Here is a 21,230-nt window from a genome sequence, read left to right on the forward strand (position 1 = left end):
ATCATAGCAATCTCCCTTCCCCCGTGAAAACTTCCATCATGGAAAGATCCTCCCACGTCATTATTTACCCACCCACCCCCAACTACCATAAAAAATCCCCCTGAAAACTTCGGTATGCTTCCCAATAACCAATGCTATATATAAACATAGGGCAAAGTTCTTCACTTGCAGACATTTCTCCGAGGACTGTGGGGGATTAAGTCATCCTCAAAGACATAGTTATTTAATTTTTTGACTATGCTGAACAAAATGGCTATCTCCAAATTTTGATCAGGTGACTTTGGGGCAAAAATGAGTGTGGGAAAGGGCCTAGTTGCCTTTCATTTTTTTGGTCACTAATAAAGGGCACTAAACTTTTAATTTCCGTTTGAATTAGCCCTCCCGTGATATTCTAAGGCCAATGGGTCGATACGATCACCCCAGGGGGAAAAAAAATAAGATAAAAAAAACAAATAAACGCGCATCCGTGATTTATCTTCTGGCAAAAAAACTACAAAAATCCACATTTTTTAAGATAAAAGCTTGAAACTTCTTTAGCAGGGTTCTATGATACGCTGAATCTGATGGTATGATTTTCATTAATGTTCTATGACTTTTAGGGGCTGTTTCTCCCTTTTTTCAAAAATAAGGCAAATTGTCTCAGGAGCATTACTTTTGATGAGTAAGACTAAACTTGTTGAAACCTATTTATTTGAAATCAGCATAAAAATCATATCCTTTTCATGTATCTACTGGTATCAGAATTATGTTTTTTACAGTTTTGGTTACTATTGAGCCAGGTCGCTCGTTACTTACAGTTTGTTACCACGAACTGTTTGATATTGCCTTTACTTCTCGTTGCAAAATTTCTTTGTCAGAATTCTTTTTTTAATTAATCTTGAAAAGCAGAAACATTTGAGCCTTGGAGTGTTGGAATAGAATAAAGTTATTAAGGGGAAACTATTGGAATTGTTGATGAGTATGTAGAGCCAAGTCAAAAGACGCAACCTGAATCGAAGTAATCAAAAAGGTGTATTTGCAACGTCTTTAGAAGGGATAAGGACAATAAATTGAAAATCCTAAACCACTACTACTATTACCACTACGATTTCAAATACGACTGCTTATGACTGTAACTCTGACTGCTTCTGACTACAAAAAATTGAAACTGTTTTTTTTTTAAATAGATATTGAAAACCTCTTTTTCAGATTTTTTTTTTTTTTTAACTAATCTCTGTATGTTTTGATTGTTAAATTTTCTTATAATATAATGAGCCTTACGCCAGTTTTTCATCTCTCAGGCGTAACAATTAAAATATCTGATTTTAATTTAATAGTTTTATTTAGTTACTTTGATTTATTTCAGCGCTCCGCTTGACTTTCTCTGAAAGTTCAACTAAATGTCGTTTGCCAATCCTGTATGATTCAGATACACACCTTCTGACAACAGAGATGCACATAGAATTGTTTTATTGTATATGCTGACCCCTAACTGCTTCTAAGGTATTGCAAATATAGCCAACCCGTTCGATAACCTGGATGTAAAAAGTTTCTTTTAATTTAGTTTAACATCCCACTCAGCTTTCTTTGATGGTTCAGGCACGACTCACGTGCCCTGTACATTTCAATTTGATTTCCCAGCCATGCCTGAGATATTACTGAATCTCCCTATTGATAATCAGAATGCACATACTGTGCATTGATTTTGTTCAATATCCCTATCAACATTACCTGAAAGCAGTCAGATGTAGATTTAGTAGTAGTTTGAAGCAGCCGTAGTTATAAGTTTTTACAGTCTGATGTAGTCGAAGTTGCAGTCGTAACTAGTCGTATCTGCAATCGTAGTAGTTAGTAAAACTAAAAATTTCAATTTTAGCACCCTTGTCCCTTTGGCAGATAATACAGATACATCATTTTGATATCTTCAATTTCAATAGTGTCCTTTGAATTAGCTCAATATGCCCTCAGCAATCCCTAAAATTTTACCTTAGTGCCCTTAGTCTACTCGAGCACAACTAGGGTCAAACATTCTCCCTTTTCCATTGATTAAATAAAAAAACTGTTCAAAAAATAAATATTTCACAGAAAAGTAATTGCTATATTAAACTCAAGATCAGCAGAAGAAAATTCTAATAGTAATTAAACCTCAAAACGACCAGAAATTACTATTAAAGAATAATTGAAATCCAAAACGAGTAGGAATTAAATAAACAATAATAGCAAGCAAACATACAACAGATTCTAATTTGAGGGAATAAAACAATAATTAAATAAACAATAATAGCAAGCAAACATACAACAGATTCTAATTTGAGTGAATAGATAAATCTTAAAACGAGTAAAACTTAAATTGAATATGCAAATCTAGCTCCAAATTAAATAAAAAAAATAACTACAAACAACCAGTTTCTTTAAATTTATTTCAACAGCCACCTCAAGATTCTCTAAAAATTCAAATAAATGCCATCAGCTTTTCCTGGGATGTTTCAGATAGGCCCTTCTGACAACCGAGATGTAGAGAGCATTGTTTTATTGTATATTCTGACTCTTACCTGTTCAAAAGGTATTGCAAGTATGCCCTTTTGATAACCTAGATGCACAAAGTGTCTTTTGACGTAGTGTTAACGTCCAAGTTTTCACTGAATACAAGTTATATTACAAATATTTTCTTTTGCGCTTATTACAATGTTGAAAATAATTTAAAATGTACAGTAAAATAAAATCTTTAACCGCTGAGCTTCCAGCAACTACATATCAAATATTAATATAACTAATATATATCAAATATTCAGTTTAATGTTATTAGCTTTTTCCAAGGACTGTTCAAGACACAAATAGTTTTCAATGAAGCACAAATGACGCAGTAGTCTTTAGACTTTCACAGTTAGGGAAGGGGGCAGTAGTCAAGCTCTTGTTTGTAGTAGTTTTTGTTAGTTTTATGCTGAATCTGCACACTCAATTTAAGGTTTACTCGTTTAAAAATTTATCCATTCATTTATAATAGTATAAACTGAATATCTGTTGTATATTTGTTGTATATTTGTTGTATATATGTATATATTTTATATTTGTTGTATATATGTTGTATAGTGTTGTATATTTGTTTGTAATGATTGTTTTATTTTAATTTCTGCCCGTTTGTTTTCATTTATTCTTTGACAACAAATTCTAGTCGTTTCGAGCTTGAATTATTATAGGAATTCATTTCTGCTGATCTCAAGTTTGACATGGCCTTAACTTTTTTGGAAAATTGTTTTTAATCAATCATTGGAAAAGGGGGAATTTTTAAGCCTAGTTGGGTTTGAATAGACTAGGGGTGCTAAGTTAAAATATTGGGGACTGCTGAGAAGTATGTTGAGCTAAGTAAAAACACACTGTCTGCATCGTAGATATCAAAATGGCGTATCTGCAGTATAATTGAAAGGGATGAGGGTATTAGTAGTAAGGCAATAAGGAATCTGACAAGTGATTGCATAATATGCCTTACCACGGACAGGTATCTACTGCTACAGACGATACAGGCCTTACCAGACAGGTTTCTATGGCAACACCCATCTTCTGGACCACTATTAATTACTATCAACTCTACAAAGAATATGCTCAGAAGTGTAATAGATTTGACGCCTAAAAGGAAACCTACAAGAATATGCTCGGATGTGTAAAAGATTTGACGCCTACAAGAGGCCTTGGTATAACGTGTTCAAAGGTTTATTGAACTTTTATGGTTAACTACCAAGCTTTCAGCTATTAGCATTCAACGGAAGGTTTAATGATAGCATATGGTATTAGAGATCAAAAAGATGTATCATTTGCGTAAAAATAACTCAATTTACGAAAAAGATATTCCATTGGCATAACTCTGCAATGAATGGTCTTAATTGGTGATTGAATAATAGGGGTGAAACAGAGCTCGATAACATTTTTAATTGGATTGTATGAAGGTGGTAAAAAAGGGTTAAACTGCTTACCAGTTAAGGTAAGCCCGAAGGAGGTGCTAACTCTTACGTAATTTAATATAAATTTAGAATAAAATCACTGGTGTCAATCTACGGATACGATTATTTTAATTGGATTGTATGAAAGTAGTAAAAAAGGTTAAACTACTTACCAGTTAAGGTAAGCCCGAAGGGGGTGGTAAATCCTAGGCAATTTATTATAAATTTGGTATTACATCGTTGGCATCAATCTATGGAAATGATTAACGATGAAAAGGTGATCATGGGACTTGACTTAGTTTTACTTCTTGACTGTGTTCTGTATAATATACAAATACCAGTTGAGCAGTGCTACCAATATAAATTAGGGTTTAGCATTGGGGCATGCTAAAAAGTTGAAACTAATAGATTCATAGGCCCCAAGATGACCTTATGCCTTGACCTAGCTTTACATCTCGGATGTGTTCTGTATAATACACAAGTACCATTTGAGCAGTTTTTTCAATGCTAAAAAGTTGAAACTAATAAAGACGAAGGCGCCAAGATGCCCTTGGGACTTCACCTAACTTTACTTCTCGGGTGTGTTCTGTAGAATACACAAGAACCATTTCAGCAGTGTTGTCAATATAAAATATGCATTAGCATCGTATTATACTAAAATGCTGATACTAATAAAAATGTAGATGCCAAGAAAAGAATTTTAATATAGGAATTCAGAACAATCCTTAGAAATCAACTAGTGAGATGATTATGGGTTTGAACCATCACGGACCGCAACCACCAATGACCCGAACCAGCTAGGACATCAACCTCCAAGGGTCCCCTATCGCCAACCTACAAGAGGACCCCTCCCTTCAACTTTTTGGGACCCCCTCTCCCCATTTTCTTATACTTTTTTTGAAGTTTTTTTTACTTTTTATTTTTATTTTTTTAACATGGTATATTTATTTCATTTTTTTTACATGTCTTCGAATGATGTAAAACATACTTTAAACATAAAAAAAATGTTTTCGGGGCCCCTTCCACCCAATTTTTAAACTTTTTTCAACTTTTTTTAACTTTTTTATTATTTTTTTAACATGGTATATTTTTCAAATTTTTTTTACATATCTTCGAATGAGATTAAACATACTTAAAACATAAGAAACTCACATTTAATATTTTCCAAATTCAAAATGAGAATGATATTGGTATATTAGTCGTGACTTTTACTATTAGAAAAATAATGTTTTTAGTAGCATTTTTTTTTTTAACGAATTTTTTTTTACTTAGAAAATATTCAACTTTTTTTTCTTCTTATTTTTTTACTTAACACACTCAAATTTCTCTTGGAAGTAACAGGTATTTTCTTAACAGTAACAAATTTCTTCTAATAGCAGCTAGTTTTTTGTCATAGAAGTAACAATTTTTCGTTTATGATAACAAGTTATCTCTCAGAAGTAGCAACTTTTCCTTAACACTAACAAATTCTATCAGAGTGAATAAATTCTTTATCAATGTCTTTTGACAGATACGTTTGATAACACCGAACAAATCTAAGTAACATTCGTAACAGTTAATAAATTCTTTATCAGCTTATTTTGTCAGATACATCAGATAAAATCCACGAAATCTAAGCATCAGAGTGAATAAATTCTTTATCATCGTCCCTTTGAGATACGCCAGTTAAAATTGAGAAAATCTAAGCATCAGCGCGAATAAATTCCTTATCAATGCGATTTGACAGATACTTTTGATAAAACTTATAAAATTTAAATGTCAAAGTGAAGAAATTCTTTATTAACATTCTTTATCGATATCCTTTGTCATATAAGTCAGATAACATTGACAAAGTATATGTATTAAAATGAATAAATTCCTTATCATCATCCTTTGTCGGATGGGTCGGGATAAAATTGATGAAATCTAAGTATCAGAGCGAATAGATTCTTTATCAACATCCTTTGCCGGAAATGTCAGTTAACATTATCAAAACCTGTGTGTCAGAGTGATTAAATTCTGTATCAACATCTATTGTCAGATACATGGGATAACATAGACAAAATCCTGGTTTCAGAGCAAATATTTTTTCCCTCGGCATCTTTGTCGGATACTTCGGATAAAATTGAGAAAATCGAAATATCAGATTGAATAAATTCTTTATCAACATCTTTTGTCGGATGCGTCAGATAACATTGTCAAAATCTAAGTATCAGAGTGAATAAATTCTTTATCAACTTCTTTTGTCTGTTACATCAGATAACTTTCACAAAATATAAGTATCAGAGTGAATAAATTCCTTATAATCGTCTTTTGTCATATATGCTTATTAAAATTAAAAAAAATCTAAGCGTCAGAGTGAACAAATTTTTTATTAATAAAATTTGACTGATACGTTTGATAGTATCAGAGTGGATAAATTCTTTATCATCGTCTTTTGTCATATGTGACTGATAAAATTGAGAAAACCTAAGCATCAGAGTGAAAAAATTCTTTATCAATGTCTTTTGACAGATACTTACTTACTTACTTTTACTTTTGGCGGGAACCAGACGATGAACTGTCCAGCCCGGCACCAAAGGATCTTGGGATGACTTCCGACGACCACTTGGACCTGTCGGCTGCAGCTTTTCTGGCGATCTTCAGCCAGTCTTTGTCCCATCTCTGACCGTGTCTCCTGAATCCTCCCCACGGTTCCAGGTCCTCCTTGAATTTTCGCCACAGGTTCTTTTTTTGTCCTCCTTGTTTACGTTTCCAGGAGGGGGCTGGTTCGCAGACAAGGACGTCTCGACATATCGTGCCTTCGGGACGGCGCAATGTGTGGCCGAGGAGCTTCAGGCAACGTCTTTTAATAATAAGCGATAGCTCTTCTGATTGGCCACAGCGTCTCCTTACTTCACTATTGGAAATCCTGTCCCATCTCTTAATGCGGAGGATGTAACGAAGGCAGCGGTGATCGAAAACGTCCAAAATTCTCGCATCCTCAGTCTTGATCGGCCATGTCTCGCAAGCATAGAGTAGTACTGCTCGAACAGTTGCACCATAAATTCTGACTTTTTTTTGGTTGAGATCTCCCGTCTGGTCCATAATGCTTTTTTTAGACTAGTAAAGACTCCCCAGGCTTTTGCTATGCGGGCAGAGATATCCCTTTCATCTCCACCATCTGGTGTTATGATAGAGCCAAGATACTTGAATTCCTTAACGCTTTCTATTGGCTCACTGTCGAGGGTAAATTGGCAAGGAGCAGGTTGGTTGAGAGCCAATACTTTAGTCTTTGCGCCACTGATGGCCAGTCCGATGCGCTTTGAGACCTCAGAGGTATCGTCGATCATGCCTTGTAAGCTGTCGGCGGTAGTTTTCAGCTCAGCAACGTCGTCTGTGAGGTCCAGATCTGTCAGGGGCTGGAGGAAACCAGCTATTTGTCCGAAGACTATTCCGCTGTGGTTTCTCATTGCATTATACATGATCCCCTCTATCGCGTAGTTGAATAATATAGGCGAAAGGGGAATGTTTGATAAAATAGTCTAAATATAGGCGATAATATAGTCGATAATATAGGCGAAAGGAGACAGATATGTTTGATAACACTGACCAAATCTAAGCATCATAGTGAATCAATTCCTTATCAAAATCTTTTGTCGTATATGTCGAATAACACTGACAAAATCTATGTATTAGAATGAATGCATTCTCTATCAACATCTTTTGTCAGATACGTCGGATAAAATTGACAAAATCTAAGTATCAGCGTGGACAAATTCTTTATGAACATCCTATGATGGATACATAGGTTAACATTATCAAAATTTCACTATCAGAGTGATTAAATTCTATATCAACATCCTTTGTCGGATACATAGGATAACATTGACAAAAAATAAGTGTCAGAGTGAATAAATTCATTATCCACATCCTTTTTTGGATACGTCAGATAACACTGATAAAATGTAAGTACCAGAGTGATTAAATTCTATATCAACATCCTTTTCTCGGATACATAGGATAAACTTGACAGTGTCAGATCTAAGTGTCAGAGTGAAATTTTTTCTTATTAACATCTTTGGTCAGATACATTGGATAAAATTCACAAAAACGAATTATCAGAGTGAATAAATTCGTTATCCACGTCTTTATTGAATACATTAGATAACATTCATAAAATAAAAATCTAAGTATCAAAGCGAATAGATTCTTTATCAATATCCTTTGTCGGAAATGTAAGTTAAAATTATCAAAACCTAAGTGTCAGAGTGATTAAATTCTGTATCACCATCTATTGTCACACACATGGGATAACATTGACAAAATCCAAGTATCAGAGCAAATAATTTTTTTCTATCACATCTTTGTCGGATACATCGGATAAAATTGAGAAAATCTAAATATCAGACTGAACAAATTCTTTATCTAACATATTTTGTCGGATACGTCGGATAACATTGTCAAAATATAGGTATCAGAGTGAATAAATTCTTTATTAACGTCTTTTGTCAGATATGCTTGAAGAAATTGAAAAAATCTAAGCATCAGAGTGAAAAAATTCCTTATCAATATCATTTGACTGATATGTTTGATAGTATCAGAGTGAATAAATTCTTTATCATCGTCTTTTGTCAGATATTGTGGAGAAAATCTAAGCATAAGAGCGAATAAATTCTTTATCATTGTCTTTTGACAGTTAAGTTTGATAACACCGACCAAATCTAAGTATCATAGTGAATAAATTCTTTATCAACTTCCTTTGTCGGATACATCAGTTAACAGTCACAAAATCTAAGCATCAGAGCGAAAAATTTCACTATCATCGTCATTTGTCAGATACGCTTGATAAAATTGAGAAAATCTAAGTATGAGAGTGAATCAATTCTTTATCAATGTCTTTCGACAGATACGTTTCATAACATTGACAATATCTAAGTATCAGAGTGAATACATTCCTTATTAACATTTGTTTTTATCAACATTATTTGTCGGATACATCCGATAACACTGACAAAATCTATGAATTCGAATGACAAAATTCTTTATCAATATAATTTTTCGGATACGTCGGATAAAATTGACAAAATGCTGTATCTGCTACATCTCAGGAAAAGTTAAGGGAAATAGGTTTGAATTTGGAGCACATGTGGAGGCAGAATAATCACCGATATTTGTCTATACTTGGGGATGTATTACGATGAGGTTTAGAATTCCGTCAGCTCTATAGAACACCAAAGATTTTGAACATCTTAACCTGCACAACTATTATTAAAACTATTATTAAAAATTGTTCCTGATTTTCGTCCAACAAATATAAGTCAGAATTTGGATTCTTATAAAGAAAAACAGAAAAGACTTGATATATTGTTTTCTCAGCCAAAGAAAAAAAAACTGCTATTTAAAAATGAACAGAAATCAATTCAAAAGAAATTATCCACAAGAAAAGTTATTCAAATTAAAGTAATGAGCCACATTCAACAAAAGATGAACAAACATAAAGTCAAATTCATTTCTTACGTAAAACTGATGCTATCAAAGTTACTATGAATAATAAATAAAATATCTAATAAATAGAAATTAAAATAAGTAACCAGTCAAATTCAAAATGAGGAAACTAGCAGAAAAAAGGAGAAAGGCTAGCTTTATAATTTGCACTTTACAAAAATCAAGATACATTTCAAGTCTTTTCTAATTTATAATTTCAATAAATCCAAATATTTCAGATTTTCAGGAAGAAAAACAAATACACATTAAACTGTCAGTCAAAATTTCTTTTAGAAATCTCTGTTATGATCGTGATTTCTTGTTCTTTCTTTTGACGTTATGAGGAAAAAACACACATTTCAAATTATAGATCGTTTTCAGTAAGGTGCAAATTATAATATTCGTCCTCCCCTCTCCCAAAAAAAAGTTCACCAGAGAAAATTCCTATCTTTGGATAGCTCCCCTACGGAAAATTCTCCTGCATACTTAAAACTGGAAGAATTAAAATTTGAAGAATTTGAAACTTTCCCCCAGGAAAATAACCTCCAGGGACAATTTAAACCAGAAATATTCTCCCCTCGTGCAAAAATTTGTCACTGCAGAAGACTCCTCATCGTAAAAAATTCCCCAATAAGAAAATCCCCCCAGAAAAACCTCTTTAAGAAATTGCTACTGGTGGTAATTGCTCCTCTCCCGCAGAAACTTTTCCCTCGAAAGTCCTCCAACCTTTTGTGAAATTGCTCCCTGAAAATTGCACCTGCTTCGTGGAAAACACTACCTGGAAATTTCCTCCCGGAAAAATTTCCCACAAGAAAAATAACAATCTTGTTTTTAAATTTAAGGATGCATTGCCTTTTCTGTTTGTCCTACTGTTGGCTTATATTCTTTGTAAACAAGCATAACAGTTTTCATACACTGGTAGCTTTACATCTATATGGCTCAAAAACAGCCATGATTTAAAATTCAAATTTTAACTTTCTTCTGGCTCATTTTGCGCATCCGATTCAGACTTAGAACTTTTTCGAACACCATCATGCAAATTAACATCTTCTGTGTATTTATAGGATACTATGTTATGACATGTCCCCAGAACTTAATTATCTATGATTAACGGTTTCTTTAACCAAATTTCTCGCCTTATGCAGAGTTCCAATCATAGCTGGGTAACAACTCTTTTTTTGCTTCCTTTGGCGACTTTTGCTAAGCTTCCACATTTGCTTTCTTACTTATAACGTTACTTTTCTCGTTTTTTTTCCATCCCTTTCCACAAGTACTTTAATTATATATATTTATATATCTTTTCCTTCCTTTTGCTTGTGAAACTACATAACTAACCTAGTATTGGTTAGCTTTAACAAAGGTAATCTTCTTGCTTATTACGTCGTAAGATGCAATATTTTCAAAGCATCTCTTCTCCTAAGAAACTTGCAAATGGCAGCTTCTAAACTATGATTATTTAGACCACAATTTATAGGCTTCCTTTGCTATATTGTAGAAGTGTTATCCTTGAACAATAAGTCTATACCCTGTACCTGTAGTAAGGCTGAATTAGGACCCTATTTGCTACTATTATGCCTAAAATTCTTCTGTTTCTACCAACGTTTCATCGGTCCAGCTAGATTGTTTTTTCCTCACGTATTATGTTTTATTTTATTCTTTTAATTCACGGTACAATTACTTTATTATTTAGGTATATACGGCACTACTTCACTGCAGTTATTACTAACACTAATAAAACTACTAACAATACACATACTTCTACTTGCTAAATACTGAATACTATTTTTTTTCATTTTACACTTTTTGATTGTGCCTTTTCTCCATTTTTTCTGTTGTACCCAACTCTTTGGGGGGATAAAAATCTATTTCTAATAGCCAAAGTTCGAGCAAAGCTGCTCAAAGTTTTGCTAATTTGAGTGCCGCTAAAAAAGAAGTCAATTTGCCTACGCCATCTGATAAAGCCATTTTATTTCAATCTACTATTTTTATCTAGCCTTCTCGACCCAGTTTTTCCAGCGACCACCAGTTGTTGTGAAGCGTTATTTATTGTATTTGGGGGTTGTAGTTGTAGATGCCTTTATTCTCCCTGTATAGGGGAGATTAACTCTGGCCCTAAGGTAATTGAACTTTGGTAGCGTGCCTTAGGCTATGACCGAACTAATGAGGCCTACCGACTGAGTATGTTCGAGAGGCTAAAAATAGATCGTAGAGAGTTCGTCTAAAATACAATACTTTTATTCATTTACCATATAATAAAATCGGATATATTCTGGCTACTGGGACTGGCTGTCCCATGTAGACCATCAATCCCAATATAACAACAATAAAATATAAATTAGATGCTTAGGCACGAACAGCGATACGACAAAGTCAAACGTATTTCCAATGAAAAAACAAACAGGCATAGGGGAACCTAGGGCTGCAAAAAGTCTGACTTCAGTGCAAAAAATTAGTGTATATATATGAAAACCCTAAACACGTTCTTCCGGTAAATTGATACATTCAGCAAGGAACTTGGTTATTGAGGAAATTCCCTCCAAGCCCACACATTCCACGATTTGTATCCTTATCTTAAAAAGTGGTATTTTGAAAACTTTATATTTGCGTCATATATATTTTTACCCAATTAATAATTAACTAAATTAGAAAGCTTTACCACAATTATAATAAATTACCTAAGAGTTACCACCCCCTTCGGGCTTACCTTAACTGGTAAGCAGTTTAACCCTTTTTAGTACTTTCATACAATCCAATTAAAATAATCGTTTCCGTAGATTGATACCATTGATGTTATTTCAAATTTATATTAAATTGCGTGAGAGTTAGCACCCCCTTCGGGGTTACCTTAACTGGTAATCAGTTTAACCCTTTTTTACCACCTTCATACAATCCAATTAAAAATGTTATCGAGCTCTTTTTCACCCCTATTATTCAATCACCAATTAAGACAATTCAGTGCAGAGCTACACAAATGGAATATCTTTTTCTCAAATTGAGTTATTTTTACGCAAATGATACAACTTTTTGATGTCTAATGCCATATGCAATCATTAAACCTTCCGTTGAATGCTAATAGCCGAAAGCTTGGCTGTTAACCATTTTACAAAAAACGACCAATTAACCTTTGAACACATTATACCAAGGTATCTTGTGGGCGTCAAATCTTTTACACATCTGAGCATATTCTTTGTATAGTTGATAGTAATTAAGAGTGGTCCAGAAAATGGTTGTTGACACAGAAACCTGTCTGGTAAGGCATGTATCGTCTGTAGTAGTAAATACCTGCCCGGGGTAAAGCATACTGTGCAATCACTTGTCGGATTCCCTATTACCTTACTACTGGTATTAAAATTGAAACTCTTAGGGTCACTACTATTAAGACTACGATTGCAAATATGACTAGTTAGGACTGCAACTCTGACTATTTCTGACGTCAAAAATTTGCAACTCTGACTGCGACTGCTTTAAACTGCTACTACATTTACAAGTGAGTCATTGCATTGAATGTTGATTGGGATATTGAACAAAATGAACACACACTATGTGCATTCTGATAATGAAAAGGGCCATTCAGCAATATCTTAGGAACAGCTTCGACATTAAATTAAAAGTTACAGGACATGCTAAGCTGCACTTGAACCCTTAAAAAAAGGCCGAATGGGATGCCAAAATGCACTTTGTGCATCCAGGTTATCAAAAAGGCATTATTGTAATACCTTAGGAATGGTTAAGGTTCATAATATACAATGAAACGATGCATCTATATGCATCTCGGATGTCACAAGGGTGTATCTAAAACATCCCAGGAACAGCTAATGACATTTAGTTGAACTCTTAGAAAATGTTGAGGGGGGTGTTGATATAAGCAAATAGACACTAATTAAGTCTAATAAAGTAGAATCATATATTTTTTATTCTTACGCAAGAGATTAAACATACAGAGATTAATTAAAAAAAATCCTTAAAAGAAGTTTTCGAAGAAAAGTAGAGAGCCATATAGATTGAATACCAGTAGAAAAAAATTATTTAAGAATTAAAACTCAAAACAACCAAAAATTAAGTTATTAAAGAATAAAATATACCAAAAAAAACTGAAATAAACGATCATAGCAAACACAGCGATAACAGGCAATAATATAGTTTAATAAACAAAGCATAAAACGAGTAAAAATCAAATTGAAAATTAACTTCAAACTTAAAAAGAAAAAGAATCCTACAAACCGAAGTTTTGCTACTCCCCATCCCCCTCCTTCCCTAACCGTAAAAGTCTAAGGCCTGATGCGTCATTTCCACTTTACTGAAAACAAAATATTTTACAAATGTTTATTTTGTATTTACAATATTGAAAAACAAAAATGAAACTTATACTTTAAAAATAATAGTGAACAGCCGATAAAAATATTATCATTATGCATTAATTATTCAGTCTGTTTTCGTTATTTCTTTCCAATACATTTGATTATTACTGTGATGCTCTGTTTATTTGTCGTCGATTCGTAGAAAACAAAAATGTAGTGTTCAAGATACATTTAGTTTTCAACAACATGGAGCTGATGAAACTGTCTTTTAGACTTTTACGGTTAGCAAAGGGGAAAAGGGCAGTAGTCATCCTTCTTTTTGTAGTATTTGTTTTCTTAAATATGCCTTGAATATTCAATTTAATGTTTACTCGTTTTCCCTGTTATATATATGTTTGCCATGATCGTTTACTTTTATTTCTGTTCGTTTTGGTTTTAACTATTCTTTAAAAATAACTGGTCGGTTTAAACTTGTATTATTAATGGACTTTATTTCTGCTAGTCTTGGGTTTATGTTGGCGCTTTACTCTGCATTGAACAACTTTTTTTTTCAAGAAATTATTTTAAATAAATTAAACAAGAAACGAGTTTTTAATAAGAAACATTGCCTGGCCTATATCTTATTTGATTAATTGTAATGACAATTTGTAGTTTAATTGAAGGCCTACTGCTTGTTTTACACCGAAATGAGAAATTTTACTCCAACGAACTGAATACTTGCTCATGGAGAGCTATTACAACACAAAATTTCGAATGAAACAGTTTTTTTTATAGGATAACTGTCCACTTGTCTTTAATCCTGATCAAAAAGATTCAGATGAAGGACGGCCTGATAAAGTTGGAGATGCTTGTGATAACTGCCCAACAGTGCCCAACTTTGATCAAGAAGATACAGATCAAGATGGGCTGGGGGATGCCTGTGATCCTGACATAGATAATGATGGTAAGGTTTTGGTATCTATTGTATTGGATTATTAGCCTTTTTCATAGCTGAAGTTGTCAGAAGTGTTCTCGTTATCCTTGATAAAAAAAAAATAGTAAAAAGTGTTCTCGTTTTAATATTTGATGAAAAGAAGAAACAAGTGGACCACAAGTAATATTACATGGTCTAACCAACAGAGATAATTTAGTACAGGAAAACTAAAGTTTGACCCCAAACAAATTGTAACAGAAAGGATTTTTATGTCATGTTGTAGAGAACAAAAGCTAAACAAAAGCTATCCAAAGTGGCACATTCTAGGTTGAAGCAACACTAGTTTTTTTGGCGTATCGTGTCAGTTTTCTCACTTTCTTAACAAAAAATCAGGTTTTGGTAATTGTTCATTTTTCTTGAACTGAATTATTATTCCGATGTAAAAAGACAAGTTTATTGTGAATATGGAGTCAAATTTGGTGTATCGTATATAAAAAAAATTAATAATCATCAGTATGTGATTTTTAAGCTTCTCGTTATCGCGACCCCTTTTTTTTACCAGACCATCTTTCGCTGGCTAAATTGTAGGTTTTGAGATCTAATAATTAGTTTGCCTGAATCTGATCGTTGCTAGCTCAATTACCTGATGGTTTGGCCTAAGAAAAAGTGATTGCAGAATGTGTATTAAAACAAGAAAAATATTAGAAAAAGGAAATCACCTATGAATCTAGTTTTCAGCGGCCGACATTTAAAATCCCTCTTAGAATAAACTATTATGAGCAAACTGACTAGTTTTCACAACTGATAAAATTCTCGAATCAACTTCATGAACATTTGAAAGACAGAATCAAACTCCGACTAGTATTCATAACTTATTCTTTTGATTCAGATATCTAAGCTTCGACGTTCTCCTCGTCGTTAAAGCTTTCAAAACTTGGAGAGTTAGAACATGCCGTCCCTTTGCACGTTTTACACGCTGCAGTACAACCTAAGTTTTGTTTAAAGCAGTGTTTCTCTTTGAGCATCCAACATTTGAGCATTTGAACATTCCAGTTGACAGGAGGACTTCAAAATTTTCAGAAGCAGACGAGGGGCTGGTGGGACGTCAGTAGTCAATCGATACAAGAAGTCATCTTTATTTTTCCAACCCCATTTTTCGGCTTTAACTTCCGAATCTGGATCACCACTCTATACTGAACTTGGTAGAAAAACCTGTAACTATGGAATTTAGCCACATCAGAAGTTGGTGGTAACTGTTCTGGGTGGATGAACGTGCTAGCAGTAGTAATCTTCTTTCTAAGAACTTCCCTGCAGAGTTCATTCAGATTTCCCCCTTTTGATGAGCCATATATTATGAGCAGAACGTCTTCTCCAGCAACCCTTACTTCCTTCTTCGAAGCTGACTTCAACATGGAATCTGCTGCTGATGTACGAAAATCGTCATCTGCCATTAGCTTCTTCAGAGCAAGGTCTTTTCCCACATTATAGACCAGCGAAATAGAGTCATAGCCTAAGATGGCGTGAGCAAAACGAACTAGATGGTATGTCTCTTGGCCAAGCTTCTCTTTCAATTTGGGAATATTCCAGATTTGGGTAGCTTTGCTTGACTTTGGCTCAAATACAAAGAATTTTTTCTTGCTTGATAGGTCACCATGATAACACAATAGAACCAAAAGATCAGTATAATCTCCAATGAAGGCAGTGTCGTAATGCCGCGAAGAATCAACAGCAGTTTGCACAATTGGGACACCTGCATCACCTGGTGTCTAGACTATGACGAAACTTTTTGATCGGAGATAAACAGCCAACGTGCAGATAAACCGGGCCTTGTTTTTCTTGCAGGACAAAAACTCATCCTTTTTCACCTTCAGCTGTATATCTGTTGTGAAGAGGATCTCACAGCCGATTATACGACTTCTCTTCGACTGGGTCATATCTTTTATAATAGCCTTCGTAGCCGTCACTATCGTCGCCGTCGAACACGATTGGCAGATATATACTTTTGGGTCACGTAAGTAGCATAATTCTTAAGGATTTTGGAGTATCATTTGTTTTGGTCCGTTGAATTCTGTGGAAAAGAGCTCCACCGTCAATGGTATATCGAATGCCTTTGCGAAAGAGAGTAGAACGCTTCACAAGATTGTAAGCCTGTGCTATAGCCTTGTCAAACTTTGGCTTGTTTGGAGATCGGGGCATGCAAGAACTGTCAAGAAGTGATACTGGGTAGGAACACGGTTTGTGTTAAAAATACTCAAATTCCCTGCGATCGTTCCTCTTTGCTATCACAATGAACCTCTGAATAAGTAGAGTTGGGACCAGTCTTTTGCAATCTCCACCTGGATACTGCTTTGTAGTAATTTGAACTGCCTGTTGTTTTTGTCGAAACACAAAATCAGCGTCAGCTTTCCAAACGTAGAGTCAATGAATTTTAGGCCTAAATCTCTATCAGAATCAACATTGGCAGATTCGTAGGCTGTCAGACCGTTGCTGATGTTTCTTAGTTGAAGATCCCCATTAGTTAGTGATCCTTTTTCTAGGAAATCACTAGTGATCGGGGTGTCTTTACAGTCTCATAGCTGCCTCGGATACGACGTTTCCTTATTTAGTTCCCTAGTTCCATAGAAAACCTGTGACATACCCTCCGTAAGAAGAATTAGTGCAAAGTAGACTGGTTAAGACAAAGCTCGTAAATGCTTTTGAGCCTTTGTCATATAACTTCCATTGGTAAGGCCACAAGCCGTTTTGAGACAACGCATGAGCTCCTGCTCAATGACAAGATTCTTGGAGATCCCTGCCCAGAATCCATCAGAACGTCTGATCACATGCATCCCAATCTGGAAGGCTTGATAAACGGCAGGATGGGTTTCTTGGAGCTTGACTATTTGCTGCAGGATATTGTGTAATTGTTGTGCCCAGATGCCGCCAGATAAGTTAGCATGTCAGAGTTGGATTTTAAATGACTATCTCATGATCCAGATCGTTCGGCTCTTGGGAAATTTTGCAGTACGGATACCATATGGGAGCATTTCAACCAATGTTTCAAGGTTCTGTACTGAAGCAGTTCCAGTCTCATCCTATCAATGAATCCCACTGTTTTTTCCAAGGAAGTGTTTCCTTCTACGTTCTCAACGGCCACAACTTTGTTTATAAGCCTTGTGTACAGGTTTCTGAGTCCCAATATTTCTTCAGGCTGCAGAATTGATTCTGCAACACTAGAAATATCTAACACTAGAACCTCAGAAAGCAGAAAAGCATGTATCGCAGCGTCAACCATAAAATGATCACGTATTGCCCTGGTGATTGCCTTTCCGCTAAGAAGATGGGGAAAAGTGTTCAAGACAAGTGCATGAAACTCTGAAAGTCCTGAAATCTCCATTATGTAGCTAACTGATCCAAGGAAGCTCATCATGGTGTTGAATCCTCCAAGTTTCAGAACAATATTTGAAAGCCTACTTCCAGGAGCAGCAGCTTCGACAATTTTCATGGCTTTCCACTGCAGCAGTTGGTCAAATGTAACAACCGAAGTTAATCCATCTCGCCTACCCTGCTTTGCTACGAAAAGCAAAGTCGAATAAATTCAAATATCGTCATTAGCTGGAAGGTCAATCATAGGAAGAAAACAATGGAGGCTTTTCCCGTCTGAGTCCCGACCATGGTTATTTGATGTGTGCCATTCCAACCCAGTCTTGGAGTTTTCAGATATCAGGACGAAATCCATAGGGTGTCAAGACTGGAACTGATAACTGTAGGTTGTAAATCTCTTAGACCTTTTCGAATGCATTGAATACGAATCGAATGTGGGAGAGTACCGTATCCTGTTATTTGTGATGAAGAATTTTGTATGCATCCTTTATGTCATTGGCTGTGGGGTTTATTCTGGGAATACGTATTCTCGTTTTAGTTGACGCTGGTGTCACAGAGACAATAATACCCATTCCATGAAAAGTATTCTTGCCGTCAAGAGTTAAGATATCATGATCTAAATTGTCGGCAATGTGGAGAATGAACCCACCGGAGAGAATCTTGTCCAAATCTTCAACTGTGCGGATGGCTGAACATTTTTCAAATCTCCTAACTTCATGATGGGGCGAACAAAATCCCATTGCATTAAGGTTACAGATAAGATAAAGTGACGCAAAATGATGATGCTTCTGTGTGCCTAGACCGAGTTGTAGGGGTTAGATTAATACTTAAGGTCTAGCCGCTTGAATAACCACATGACCAATACTAGCAATCTTGAGTTCTACATCCTTCCCAACAACCATTTCTCGAAGAACAAGTCTGAGACTGTCAGGTATAAATTTCAAAGCTTCTGAAGTAGTAGACAGCTTTTCCAGAACGTCGTAACTTTCTTTCGTTGTTTGGAGACGTTTTATATACATTTTCAATAATTTTGCTGCAGCGACAAGTAACTGCATTTTATTTCTTCTCGGGACCTTCGAACCATGCCTTAGAGTGATACTAATTTAAGATCGACGAGGCAGTTTCCCTAAAGGTGACTACGAAAGGCTTCCCGTTGATACTTGAGAAGGGAAATGTGGCCCCCCCCCTTGCCTCTCCTATATCCAATATGCCAGAAGAAAGGCATGCATATTCCATTATATATATATATTTTTTCTTGCACCATATTTGACCCGAAATCGCGCAAGTGTCTTCAATTGGTGCAATTAGACAAGCAGAGGTCTGGAGGTCCTCCCATTCTTCCTACCATCTACTTCTATTAAGCGCAAATGTGAGCATGTTGCACCTTCTTTGAACCGAAATCGTGCTCAAATAGCTAAAAATGGAAGACCTAATGGGAGCCTGATACGAGTTCCAAAGTGCCCAGTTACCTTCTTCTTCTTATAAACATTGATTCACTAAACATTGCATTGGTTCAGTATTCTCTTCGAGAGCATCACGCATTTTCTGAACTATATCACTGATTGTTGACTGTTCCTCGTCATTGTTTTCAAGGAACTACATCAATAGCGACAAAGACCACACTGCCTTTCCATCATAAACAATAAGTAGAAACAATGGGGAAATTTTTTATACAAGACAGTGGAACGCAACTTTTAAATGAATATTTCGACCCTATATCCAAGGGCCATCCTCAGCATAACAAACGAAGAGAAAAAAAAAATATAAAAGAAACTTACATTAAAATTCGATCATTAAAACTGAAAAAAGTTTTCTTTTTAAATTTTTAAAACAGCCCTAATATTATTACTTCAAGGAAGTTCAACCAGGACTCTCAACTCAGTCCTCAAGTTCAACTCAGTCCTGGTTGAACTTCCTTGAAGTAATGATATTAGGGCTGTTTAAAAATTAAAAAAAAAACTTTTTTTTAGTTTTAATGATCGAATTTTAATGTAAGTCTCTGTTATGTTTTTTTTCTCTTCGTTTGTTTTGCTGAGGACGGCCCTTGGATACAGGGTCGAAATATTCATTTAAAAACTGCGTTCCACAGTATTGTATAAAAAATTTCCCCGTTGTTTCTACTTATTATTTAGGAACTACATCGCTTTTAGGAAAGCATCCATTTTTATCTCGTCTTCTAGTCTTCTCGACCCTCTTCTCTTTTTCTCAGGCTCACACTGGGTGTTGGCATACTTTGATGGAGTCACGCATTGTCTGAAAATTATTGCTACAAAGCTGGTGATACACAGAATCAGAGGCATGAAGATCTGGCACCGGCCATATTCTTCAGAAAACCGCGAGTGCCAGTCATTGTTTCGCAATTCGCTGGTTTCTTTAATTGTTTTGTCAAAGTAAATAGCTCGAAGGTAGAAGATCTCAAAGCCTTTTCGGTGTGAAGCTGAGAAGTCAACTGGACAGCCACAAAATAGGTGACACTCTATAAACAAGAACTGTAAAATATTCGACCTTAGTTTACACTTGTCAACGGAATTTTCAACTAGCCACTCATCCTTCTGCCTTTTATTGTCAAAGTTAATGTTCCGAATGTGGGTATAATTATACATAAAACAAGGACTTTTTTTCCTGACAGTGACTACAAGAGTAGCCTTTTGCATCTGATTGGATTCGTTAATTGTGGCAGATCCTCTCTGCATAATAGGCAGGCTTAGCTCTTCATTTTGCATCGGTTGGTACTTTATATACAGAAAAACGAACATTTACTGACAGTTCATTTTTGTTTAGAAAAAATAAAAAACTTGACACGAAAAGCAAAAAAATAGCTTTGAATCGACCTAGAATGTACAGTTTTTATATGTTCTTTAGCTTTTTTCTCTCTACAACATGGTATAAAAATCATTTCTGTTGCAATTTGTTTTGGGTCAACCCATGTTTTTGGCTAGTTTGCCTGTACTATTTTGAGATGTGTTTACCATGTTTTGTAAATTGACTTCGAAGGAACTTATTTTTTTGTTTGTTATACAAAAGAAGTTACAAGTGTATCTCAAAGTAACCAAAAAGGAATTTTGGGATCCAAGCGCTTTTGGTTTAAAATTTAAATATATGTCTTTGCTTTAGTCTTTTGGTAAGGAATTAGAAGAGTCCAGTGGTCGAAAACCGTTTTGTAAATCTTTAAAGTAATACATCAGGATAGGGTCTTAAAGCAGACGCAGTGACAAGGAAGTGATAAAGTGACAAAGAATTTAATTAGGGTTACGAAATTTCTATGGAGTAAAATTTAGAAAAAAACGAAAATGGCAG

General features: G+C 35.0%; 1 protein-coding gene across 2 annotated transcripts in view; it reads left to right on the forward strand.

The window, feature by feature from the left end:
* Positions 1 to 21,230, forward strand: part of LOC148949912 (cartilage oligomeric matrix protein-like) — a 334,413-nt gene that overhangs the window by 130,408 nt on the left and 182,775 nt on the right. For both annotated transcript variants that reach the window (XM_089091996.1, XM_089091995.1), the window contains exon 6: positions 14,432 to 14,600. In XM_089091996.1, coding sequence (XP_088948122.1) covers positions 14,432 to 14,600 — 169 coding nt within the window. The remainder of the gene's footprint in view (positions 1 to 14,431; positions 14,601 to 21,230) is intronic.

Source organism: Artemia sp. Qi Xiang Cuo, chromosome 7, assembly GCF_049724085.1.
Source record: "Artemia sp. Qi Xiang Cuo chromosome 7, ASM4972408v1, whole genome shotgun sequence".
NCBI lineage: Eukaryota > Metazoa > Arthropoda > Branchiopoda > Anostraca > Artemiidae > Artemia > Artemia sp. Qi Xiang Cuo.